The sequence below is a fragment of the Phasianus colchicus genome, chromosome 10 (genome assembly GCF_987193195.1).
Source record: "Phasianus colchicus chromosome 10, bPhaCol1.hap1.1, whole genome shotgun sequence".
NCBI lineage: Eukaryota > Metazoa > Chordata > Aves > Galliformes > Phasianidae > Phasianus > Phasianus colchicus.
Window position 1 is genome coordinate 22,217,632 of NC_143445.1, and position 12,554 is coordinate 22,230,185.

The following is a 12,554-nucleotide window of genomic DNA, read 5'->3' on the forward strand; positions in this document are numbered from 1 at the left end:
CCGTTCGACTTCAGCTTAATCTGTGTGCCACGCCATAAATCAGTGCCTCTCATTACCAGCCTCTATTTCATGGAGTGCCCCCCGTTATCAGCATTGCCAGGGTGAGAGGAGTGCAGAACAAAAAAGAAAGCAAACCTCCAAAGCTCTCTAATGAAACATATATTGCAGAATCAATATACTACAATAGTTTCCAAGGAACTTTATATTCTGTACTGTGTACTGAAGCCTCCTTTATAGATTGCCTTTGTAATGCAGGCTCTGTCAGCCCTCCAATGTGAGTCCATCCAAAATCAAACCAAAGCAAAAATGGTGTAAATATTCCGTATGAAAACTGAACAATCAGACAAAAGTCAAAATGGATACGAGTAGCTCCTCTTGATAGGCTGCAGTTTGAGATGCCTGCTGCACTGGAAGCGGGAGCATCAGTCTTTTTTGAAAGCATTCACAGAAGGAGCTGGCCAAAAGGATTGGGTTATTTTTTTTTTTTTTTAAATTTTATTTTTTGGTGGCAACTGTCAGCTGGTGTGATGTGACTGTATTGTAGCAAGATTTTGAGAGCTGTCATGATTGCTTGGAAAAAGCAATATAATTTCAGGCCAACTAATTGAATCCCTTTGATGCCAAGAGATTTGCTACCACTAAATCCAAACACAGAGATATCTCACCAGCACTTTTATTAAGGCAAACAATGTGAAAGGCTCATTCCACTTTGATGGACAGGATTATTAGGGAAAAACAATAATTTGCTGAAGCTGTATTTTCATGCCGTTTCTGAGTATGGCATTAAAGATAGCTGCAAGGCTGGCTCTCCCCTCTGCCCTCACCTCAGGACTGTGGGGATTTCGTAAACTCCAACACGGATCTCCTCAGCATTATTGTCAGTGTGAGAAATGCGGCGCATTTCCACGCCTCAGGAATAAACAGAAATAAAGCTCATCCCTAAAGTAACCTAAACAGAATTCATCCTCCCCCTACTTTTTATTGTTTGGTTCACCTCTGTAAAGCTTTTCAGCATTTATATTCATTTTACACTGTCAAAAGCTGAACAGGAGTAAGATAACAAATGGTTCTGGTAGCAGCTGTCACCACCTACTGTCTGTGCATGCCTGTGTGAATCTCTAAATGGAAATAAAGTACTTTAATAACACATTTTCTCTAAACTGTCCTCATGGATAAAGTTCCTCTCAAATCAGCCCGTGAACGCTTTCCAATTCGGTGCCCGCTTCAGCCTGCGTCGTTGTCTCTCTCTGCAGAGCCCAGGCAGCGTGCAGCAGTGTGATTTAAGGAGAGTTCAGAGGGAAAATGCGTTAACAGTGCACCTTCTGCACCCGCTGCTCACCTGCACTAGCTGCTTTCGGTGTTTGGACCATCTCCTAACCTGCCTCATTTTCTCCCCGTAAATTAAGCTGATTGTCATTGCCTTTTTGGACCAGCTGGGAAGCACCCATAGCCACAAATTAAATGTGGATTGCGCTGCCCTCCCTGTTTCTATAAGATCCCTTCCAGGAGCAGATGGCAGCTTGGGAGGATGAATGCCTTCAATTTCTCAGGGCCCTGGATATCACAGGAACTCCTCTTCAAACCAGGCTCTAAGGCATCTCTTCACAGGGAGAGGCAGGAGGTGGGATCACACTTCTGCACTGACCTTCTGTTGGGTATCTCAAGGCCTGTGATGCACTCGAGGAGCTGTGGGATCAGATACCCAAAGGTTTTTAGCTGGCTTGCTTTCACAAAAGCCCTGTGTTTCTCCAGGCAGAAGTGATGTGCCCTGAGCCATCTAGGATATTGGTGGTAGAGCCAAAGACTGAGCTTGTATCTTTCATGATGAGCTCATGCTTCATGGAATCACTACAGCTGGAAAAGGTCCCCCCAACTCCAGCCCATACCCCCATGTCCCTCAGTGCTGCATCCCCACAGCTCTGACCACCTCTGGAGGCAGTGACTCCAAAACTCCCTGGGCAGCTATGCCAGTGCATGACAGCTCTTCATCATCAGAAGTGTTTCCTAGTATCCAACCTGAACCTCCCCTGGTGCAATTTTAAGCTGTTAACTCTCATCCTGTCACCAGTTCCCTTCCTCCAAGGCTGTCCCAAGTCTTTTATTTCTCTTTTATTTTCCTTCTTCTTCTTCTTTTCCTACTGAGAGAATTACGTTGCCTTTGTCTGCATTTTGCAGTGTCGGTAATGCATGAGGCTTGCACGTGTCTAGGTCAATGAGGCTTTTGATTGTAAGTGACAAGTGGTGGGTGATTATTATTTTTAATCAACGGTTTGCTCAATGTTTACAAAGTACGAAGAAAATATTTAGCGCTTTTGAGCACTCGTCACCTCCAGGTAAATAACTGAGTAGCATGTGAGGAAGCCAATTAGAGTTAATTAGAAATTGACTGATCTGCTTTGGCACGAGAATGATTGGAAAATATGGTCTGTCCTTTCTGGAATAGGGATTTTGTTCTTGTACATGCACATCAATGAGGAAACATATTGTTTTATGGTCGGCGTGTAGTATTCCTTTGAGAAAAAAGCACTTTATAAGCCAGATACGTAACAGCACTTCAGGCAAGAAGAATGAGGGCATGAATCCGTACAGACAAATAGTTGTGCAGTTCCTCAGCTTTATGTCATGGTGATGGGCATGCTGGAAATGCCTAGAAGATTAATAGATTCAAATTCAGTGATCAAAAGATGGGAGCGTGTCCAAATGGATCATTATAACAGATTCCCACTCTATCCCACAAGCCAGATTTGAGCCATCTGTAAGCTTCACGTTCCTGGTCTAAAATCTTCTGCAGCCATAAAAGACAGTTAAGTATCAGTAGAAAAAAATCAATTTCTTGGCTTTGCAGCCTAAAAATATAGCAATGGCACTACGGGGAGAGGAAAACTGCTGATTATCAGGCCTTTTTACATTTTTTTTTTCTTTTCTTTTTTTTAAAGCAAGTTAAATGAGTAGGCTGTATTTGGGAAACTAATTTGTTATCAGAGCTTAGAAGAATATTTCTGGAGAGTAAAGTCAGCATGCTCAGGTCTGGGGGATCGGTGACTGTCATCTGTGTCCAAGACTTGGTGTACTCTCAGAAAGAAATTTCTAGAGAACCTGGGCTGATGATAAAACAGACAATTTATGAGTCTGATTTTTAGCTCCAGAAAGCTGCTGTTAAAAACGAATATTTAGACTTTAACATGTTACCCTTTTTGCACTCAAGTGTCATGGTGTTAAACCATGTCTAGTCCTGGTACGGCTCTTCTTGGTGAGAGAGGGTGAGGAGATCTCTGTGAATTTGCAGTTTTTACCCTTTCTATAAGCAGTTCCAGTCCCCGTGCCCCTGAAAGTAAGGGATTATACAATGAGTGCTTCTTGGATCCCAAGAGAGGGTAGAAATGTGGCTGTATCCACCTTTCTGGAGACTTAGTGCTGATTCAGCACGGAGCACATCCAAATATGCCCATCCTGTGCTGTTCCCCACTCTACAGCAAGGCCTCAGAGAGAACCTCTCATGCTTTTCCATTCACTGCTTAAAGTGAACCTCTTCTCCTGTTGATATTTATATAGAAGATATTCATCTTTTGCTTCTCATCCTATATTAAGACATTGATAGAATGAATGCTTGTTTAAACCATTCTGCCTAACTCTACACTGGTATACTGACAAGACCCTGGTGCTGTGGCCTCTTTCAAAATATTTTCTGTTTGCAAATATTGTTGCCTGGAAGTGTGGTCTTCCACGGCCTTCTTTGCAAGCACCGGATCACAGCAAGCCCCAGGAAAGGTTAACCTGAAAACCCAAGGTACGTGAACAGAGATGGCAGTGACGTTTAGCTCACGGTGCCCATAGCAGCCATCTGTGGGAGGTTGGGGCATGATGAACATATCCCACTGATTTTTTTAATCATGGGAGGGTTATTTTCAGAACAACAGAGTCTGGAATTTAAATCTGTACAGGTTTAAACAGACTGATGTTTCTGAAGCCTTTTATACTCCCTGATATCATGAGTTAGAATGAGATTCAAGATTATGAAGGTTTAATGTTATTTTGTAGCTAAGCTGTTAATAATTGGCTAGAGGTTTTCTAGATATACGTATACAGTTTCCATTGAGGTTTTAAGCTAGAGTCATTTCTCATACCCTTCATATCACAGTCCAGATGTTCAAGTCCTATTTTTCTACGTTCCAACATATGGGTGCCAAAAATTTAGGGAAATTTACAGTGTTTCTCAATGTAGTCTGCCAAATATACCGTATTACTGAGCTAGGAGGTGGGACACAGAAGACTGTTGCTCCAATTTCTTCAGTCCTTTCCTTCAATACTGACAGAAAGTATTTAATTCTTAAGCTCTAATGGTGCCAGTTCTCCATGGGAGCACTGTTTTTTCCTCTCCCAGGTCAACTATAGTGCAGCTGACTAACACTAAGTCCCCTCTGATTAATTTAACTAAATAGTGCAGCAATAGAACGAAGCCACCAATTCTTTTTTTGAGAACACTGCCTTCCTGAAGTCCGTAGTACTCAACACTATGCTGCCCAACAGACACAAGTCTCTAAATTAAACATGCATTTCAGTTTTCCCTTCTGCCTGATGACTTTCCTTTTCTTGACGCTAACAACTCCAGTGCTAGGCTTTCAGAATTGCCTGTTGTTTGCATGTCTGGAAAACAACACGAGCTAAAGAATGATAATGCCACATGGGCATATAGATAGGTCTAGAAAAGACATTTTCACTTAAAAATAGTTAAGAAACATAAACAAGGAAGCATGCCTTAGTGATCCAGTTGAAATGTGAGGCCGTACAAGGGCTTTTCTGGATTTGAGTCACTCATTTAAAATGTTGTGATGTCAGACTAAAACCTCAATTTCCTTAAATGTGAAAAATACCAGTCCACATTTTGCACCAGAAGCCACAACTTTGAATTCCTGACCTTTGAGCATGTAACAGACCGTGCTACTCTTTACCAACATTAAATGTGAAGGAATTTGTGTGTGTGTGTTTGTGTTTTTCATCAAGGAGCCTTGGGTAAAACAACCACAGTTTCAATCTCAGCTGTTTAAGTTTTCTGTTTTTCTCTGCATGGTCTCCAATTTGTCTATATCTGAATAAATAGATGAGTTGGAGCTGATGCAGAGAAAAGCAATGAACATGATGCAGAGGTTTAAAACACATGACCTGGGAGAAAATACTAAAGGGTGTGAATTTATTTAATTTAGAGAAAACTGAAAAGAAATTTGCTGTGAGGTTGCACGCATGGAGAGAACAGGGTGGCTTATTGCTTTTCATGACAGGATAGAGAACAAGTTGTCTGATACTTTGCAGTATGGGAGATCTGGGAGAAAGCTTTATCACAGCATGCTGACATAGGTGTGATGTCCATCTCAGTGAAGATTTTCAGATGTAGAGCCTAGAAATGTCTTTCAGAGATGTTCTGAGCTTACTTGGTTTTGCTTCTGCGCAGAGTGGGATTGCAAGGCAGCTGAGAAGCCCCACTCTACAGTGTCCTGATTTCCCACTCCATTCTGTGAAGGAATTCTTTACCTTTGCTCATTCCTTCCCCAGGATGTCTATTATGGGCCTTTCCATTTCCCTTTGGAACAGACAAGCGCTCCTTTCCTTTCAACTGAAAAATGTTTTTGTCCCCATCACAGCTCATTTCTGAAGGGGGGGTGCGGGGGGGGAAGAAAGCCCAAAAAGGATGTCACTTTCTAATTTTCCTCACTTGCTGCTAGAATACTTATTGTCTTAAAATAAAATGCCTTCAGCAATATAGAGAAGAAAAAAAAAAGGAATGTTTTAAAAATGCTTTTGAACTGAGTTTGGCAGTACGGCACTGAAACAAGTACAGCTGGCCCCTTTTTCAGGATGTCAAGTGCATAGCTGAAGTGATTGGGGTCACAGTGGAGATGAAACATTAGGGAGAACCCAGAGAGCACAGCTCCAAGTCCTCTCTTTTAATCACTAACCGCATTCCTGTAAAGAGTCTGAAGTGTCTTTTTTTCTCTTTTAAATTCTTACAACTACTAGAAAGCGATATTTTTTGCATCGTGTATCACAGCAAAAGCCAAGCCCTCATTCACACAGGGAATGTTAGTGCCTGGGTTAATTGTGAAGATATAGGGCATCTTCCAAGGTTTCTAAGACAGTAATGCATGTGGAGGTACAGAGCTCAAAAGGCTCTGATGCTGCCCTGATAAGAGCAGCTTTTGGCTGCACAGTGCCACTATTTAGCAGCTTTAGCATCACTAAAAATTGAGAGACTGATGCCACTGTTACATTTCATTCTGTACGCAAGCAAACAGTTTATCGTAGTCTGTTCCCAGCAATTGTAATCCAATTTTTGTTATCTTACATTGTTTAAAAAAGAGAGGGAGAAAGATACTGTACGTCAATCTGATAAAAGTGTTTAAATAACTGGTGCTTTTTTGTGATTATGTCGGTTTTACAGCAGCATTATGGAAACACGACAGGGTAACTAAAATCTGATTACGTCTAAGTCCTTGCCCATTATGTGATTATTATGAACCATGACTTCTCCTGGCACGTTATGAATTACATGGTCATAATGCAAGGGATTTCCAATATAATTAACTGAGATTAGCAGCACTAGAGAAATCTGGGAATAATGATACAACTTTGAACAATCAGTTTTACTGTAAGTGCTTCTAGGTCTGGCTTCCAGGAACCAGGAGGCTGCTAGATGCAACCATGACCCACCTGTAGGGGGTTCCTGCACCTTTTCTCTCTTTCTACCCTCACGGAATTAATTACCACTTTGACAGAGCCCTGGGAACTCCCTTTCCTTTTCATTTCTTCTCTGTCTGGCTAAGGTTTTCAGAAATGTCAATGGTTTTCATATACCTCCTTTATGAGGGCTCAGTCAGACACAGGGAAGGGCTCTGCTTTTGCAAACATAGAAATATCTACTTATTGGAGGGCAGATCAATTTAGGATAGCTCAGGTTTGAGCACTTAAAGACGGAAAGTCATGAAAATCACAGATCAGTTTCAAAGATCGTGGCCAAGGTCATATTATTTCTTTAGTATCTCGGGAAGCCAAGAGATCCTTCTTGCCACAAAAAATCAGGTGCGTGCTTTCAACTGCAGAAGAAAAAGCTGGCTGCGTCCAGAGGGATTGCTCCCTACTGGACTTGTCTATTCTCATGTAGAAATACAAGGATTTCTATGCAGATCCAATGGCAATCAGTGGGTTTTAGAGAAACAGAGAGAAATGGTGGAGCTGCTGTTGGGAAAAATGAGGAAAACCAGACCTCGTGTTTAACTGAAAAGTTAAACATCCAGTAGTGCGTGGATGGCTGGGGTATGGTGGGAACTCTCCTGATTTGTTTGTCCCTGATACAGACAGGATTCAAAAGAGGAGCATTTCTTTTTCTAAGGGTTCTAAATTTCCTTCACCAAGTGTAAACTCTATGACAGTACAATTAATTCGATGATTCTATGATAAATAGACTTAAGGCCCCAGAGACGTTTGGTTCAGTCCGATGGCTCCCCTACCCCCGTACCTGCAGTGCGGTTGCAAGCCGTCCTGCTGCCACCGCGTAGTTCTTCTGCCTGTAGTGTCTGCTGGCCTCCTGCAGGGCCGCCCGCAGCTGCTCATCCAGCCGTGGCACTGCAGCATTGGGCGCTGCACTGGTGGCATCAGCACGGCCAAGGCGTGCTGCGGGCACCGGGAACTCAAAGGCGATCTCCTCCTCATCAGCATAAACCAGCTCCCTTTCTACATGCATCAAGGTGTTCAGAGGGATATGGGACAGAGGGGCCGGGGTTAAGTGATTGCCAGTTTGTAATTTTGTTGCTGCTTTTCTCCCGGCTTGTTTTTCATTGTTTTCTGATTTCCATTTAGGGCTTGCTCTGCCTACATCGTTACTTTGTTTTTCCTCCTCTGTCTCTGCCTCTTTTATTCTCTCCGTGATATTTCCTACTGCTCCATCCCCAAGGTGGTTTTTGACCTCTTGCAGTGTCTCTGGAATATCATTCAATTTGTTTGCCGCTACGCTTGACTCCTTGCTAGCCTGTGTTTGCTGAGAGGCTTCGTTCTGGCCACTCGTGCCTAAGAAATCTTTTTGAAAGTCAGTGCTGCTTTCTGATTCCATAACTTGAGCAAAGAAGGAGTCCTAGGAGAGAATGCAGAAAAGTTAAAAATACTCAAACATTGCAAAGCCAAAAAGAGTCTGCAAATATTTTCTCCACTCAGCACGTAGTTTGCAGCATTATGAGGAAGCTCTTCAGACATGGCATATCAGGCTCATGGTAATTACTGTCTCTGTCCTGTATAAGGGGCATAAAGGTTTTAGGTATCTTAGCTACAGTTGATAGCTCTTTATAATGGATGTTATATAGACTAATGGTGGTGCACTAGTTTGTTGTACCTACAGCAAGAAGGGAAAATATGGCTTTTAAACATAAGGACTAAAAGGAAGAGCAAAAACCTATGACTAATTGACTTGTGTTGCATGCTCTAGGGAGCAAAACATCGCTGGGGCCTGGATTTTGAGAGCTGCTAAGCACGGTCACTGAGGCCAGAGAGGAGTGCTAACAAATTAGCACCTTGGCCGCATTCCAAAGGGCACAAGCTCAAAGCAGAGTCCTAGCTTCAGCTATACTTGAGCAAAATTGCCAAAGTTGTTCAGAGAGCTGGTTGATTCCCTCATTCAAGACCGCACTGGATGGGGCTCTGAGCACCTGATCAAGCTCTGGGTGCCCTGTATATTGTAGGGGAGTTGAATCAGATAGCCTTTAAATGTCCCTTCCTACTAAAACAATGCTGTGAAAATTCAGATCTGGATTTGGGTTTCAAAGCCCTTTCTTGTACATCATCTGCACAGAACACTGGCCTGTCGCTGGAGAAGCAGCCCTGCCCTATTAGCAGCACAGGGAGCTGTCAGCAGCCTCAAATCAGTGCATGAGGCAGAGCCCAACCCAAGCCTCTTCTTAACAGTTCCTGTGCAAAAGGAAAGGGGATAAGATCTGCTCTGTGCACTCATCATCATGCTCAGATTCAATGGAAGTTTTGATTTTCATCTGCCTTAGCAAGGTAGGAGGCACAGGGAATTTTCTTCTTTTTCCAGTAGTAATGAAAAGTGTGGTTGTAAATAGCTTTGATGACAAGCATCTTTCGCAATGGTTTGCTGAGTTTACACTCAGCTTTTAACCTCATGTTATGGTTTAGCAGGCCCCCATACATTTAGTACCAGTTTAATGCACTTAACTGTGGGCACAGATTGTACAAGGGGAAGATACATCATAAGTGCATTTCTCTTTGTCCATAAAGAGATTTTAAACAGATTTTTAAATTGAGTCTGCTTATTTGTAAAAGCAGCCAGAACGTGTCTTGGATGCTGTACTACAGTGAATCTGTACCGTTTAGGGCAATGGACAGAAATGTACAGAAGAGGGTAAAGGGAAGAGGTGACAGCATTTCAGGCTGTATGAGAAGTTGATACAGAACTGCCTGTGGAGAAACTTATTCTTCCTTCCATAGTTGCCAGAGAGGGAGTGAGAGGTGAGGGGATAATTGTGTGATTTAAGGTAATTTCAGAGGACTTTTTTCAGTGATGTGCTGAGCAATCACAGCTCCTACCGAGTTCAGTGGGGATGGAAAACCAGTGGCCCTTCTCAGATAGTGCTCTGCACTCGTCAGAATAGAGCTCAAAGGAATCATATTTATAGCAAACTATTTTGAATGGTAGCAGTAAAGCAGCTGGAAAAGGCTAATGTACTTGCATCTGGCAGCAATTTTACCTGTTTGTTAGACACTCAGTCCCTTTTTAAACAAACCACAGCACAGTCTAAAGATTGGAAGCCTCATTTTCCAGCACTGGCTTCAGCACCAAGTAATTTAGGAAATTATGATTTATCTCCACTGTGCAGTGGAGCAGAGATCTTCCAGCCAGCCCCAGGTCTGGCCGAGGGGATGAGCCTGGTAATCTCAGAGCCATGTTCTGCCAATACTGCTGTTGTGTAAGGGCTGTGACATTGCTCTGTGGATAGCCCAGGCCCTATAGGGGCAATATGGGGCTTTTACAACCTCTAGTGTGGGATGTTCACTGGAAAATGAAAACTGAGTACCTACATCAAACAGAAGCTGGCAAGAATTTTCCTCTGAGCAGCCATGCTGTGCCATGGAGCCCTTGGGGCTGACCAATGGACTCTTCTGTTCACCAGAAAGCTTACAAAGGAAAAATCCAATACCTGACGGTGGTTTTAATATCAATGTGAATGGCAGAGTGGCTGGACCAAGCTGTCTTAAAAAGATCAGTAAATTTACCATGCAATAAAAAAAAAAAAAAAAAAAAAAAAAAAGCAGAGCATGATCAGTGAAATACATTCCATTAATCACTTTCAGACATTTCCCCAATGGACCGGCTCCTGAGATGAACTTTGTTGTATCAAGTGGATTTATGCTGCTCCTATTGTATTTTTAGGTATTCAAGCTGATTAACATGATTTTTGCTTGTGCAATGGAAGCACGTTTTAACTCAGGCAGGCTCACTTTAATCACTGCCTCAATATAAAAACACTGCTAGGGAAAAGCTTTTAGAAAATCATTATCTTTGTCAGTTAAGTATTTTCCTTAGACTTTTGTTAAAATGTCTGTTTTTGATTTTGGAAGCGCTCACTGTAAAATGCTCCTAATGAATCACCATGCAGGGGAATATAGAAAGACAGTTCAGTGCTGCAGTCAGAAGGAAACTAAACCTGGGGACTCTCAGGAATGATCCTCCTCAGTTCAAGCAGGTCCCACTTTCTGCATAGTGAGGGTTAATCCTGGTCAAGAGACCTCTGTCCATGACCCTACCAGCTCCCACAGCTAAGCATTTTGTTGGACCTGCTAGCAATGAAACCATGTATCTTCAAATGGAGAGGCTTACATAAAAGAAACAAAAAACCCAAAAAGAAAAATGTTAAGATCATTTATCTTTTAAAATCTTCCAGTTTTGTCTGTTGTCTTCCCTGTAAGGCTGAGGAAACCTTCTTGGGGACAGTGCCCAGCCTACCAGATAACATAAACTTCCTTATGTGCATGATCTCGTGAACCCTATTGCTTATGCTTTTTGTTCTGTATCTAGCTTGATTCTGCTTTCAACACATTCTCCTATTATCTCAGATCAGATTAGAGAAGAACCTGCTGATAAATCACACTGGCACTTCAGCTGGCACCGAGTTGTTAAATTCTTTGCCAGTTCTTTGATGAGCCCCTTTTCCTTCTGAGTTTAAACTTTGATTTCCACCAAAAAAAAAAAAAGCTTTTGTCCTTAAAGCTGTGAAGTAAAACCTTTCTAAACACTGAAGGCTGCGTATGGCAGTATTCCCAAATCTGCATATAGCAAGGCAGAACTGCTGGGCTGCATTCAGCATTGATTTAAATGCAGTGGTAGGAGAGGGGAATTTATTCTCATAGTTCTCAGTGAGAAGGAGGCTGCCTTGAAGCATCTAAGCACCACATGGTGCAGAGCACAGCTCTGAGGGGCAAGTGGCTGTCCACTTGCAGATTCTGCAGTGCTAATTTGCTGCATCATGCATTTGCTTGGTTTGGGGATGGTACAGGGACTCTGTTCCTTCCTCTGAACCGTTTTCCTTACACTGACCCTTTGAAAGCAGCCAAAATAGATCCACCATCCTGTGATGCTGAACATGCCCATAAATGCCTTGCAAATGTATTTGGCAAATAAGGCACGGGATTTGGAGACAGGAATAATTAACTCCTTGTCTCTATCAGAACCAGCAGAGATCTCTTGTCATTGTCTTGCTTTGTTCTCACTTTCTCTGCAGCATAAGTTAGAGGTTGCCTTGTCCAGGGTGGTCTTCCTGTACCTCATTGACTGTCCCAGAAGCTCCAGGTATTAGTGAGCTCAGCACTTCTTCCCCACCAGGGCTAATTCGCCCCCCTAGAAGACAACTGCCGTATTGGTCTACTGCTTAGACAGTGATAAGACTTTTCCAGAACTTTATAGGAACTGAACTCCTTCATCCATAATAGATCCTTTCTCCCAGAAAGCCATGTGAAATCACAGGATGGTCATCTGCTTACAGTTCATTTCAGTGCAAGTGTTGGAAGAGGCAAAACTGCATCCAAAACTATGGAACACGTGAAAGAAAATGATACCACTAGTATTATCCCACTTCCTCAGTACTGACAGAGAAATAGAGTTCAATAACAAAACACATCCAAAGCCCCACAACAGACAGGTCATTAGTTGTCCTCCTCTATAATAATTTCACTTAAATTGAACTCCAGATATCCTGAACCATCTCTGAGGTGAGGATGCTCCAGTTTCATCACTTAGGAATGAAGCAAGATTTATCTGTATTAGATTTACAGTCTTTCTGAATGAGCATGTGCACTGACAACAGTGATGCTGAGATCTGAACCGAGATTTTTCCAGTCCATCTTTCAGCAGGATGACTTTTTAAGCACTTCCTTTACTGCTGAATACCACAAAGGCTCAGACAATCTATTGATGACGAAGGTCAGCACCTTCTTAGCAGCCCATAAAGTGAGTCTCTCACAATCAGTTTTCAGACTTTTTAAGATTCTAGCCATTTCTT

At 42.5% G+C, this 12,554-nt stretch overlaps 1 protein-coding gene across 4 annotated transcripts in view; it reads right to left on the reverse strand.

The window, feature by feature from the left end:
- The window catches only part of SPATA16 (spermatogenesis associated 16), an 85,401-nt gene that overhangs the window by 62,610 nt on the left and 10,237 nt on the right, over positions 1 to 12,554 (reverse strand). For all 4 annotated transcript variants that reach the window (XM_090147725.1, XM_031614568.2, XM_090147726.1 and 1 more), the window contains one exon: positions 7,508 to 8,119. In XM_090147725.1, coding sequence (XP_090003851.1) covers positions 7,508 to 8,119 — 612 coding nt within the window. The remainder of the gene's footprint in view (positions 1 to 7,507; positions 8,120 to 12,554) is intronic.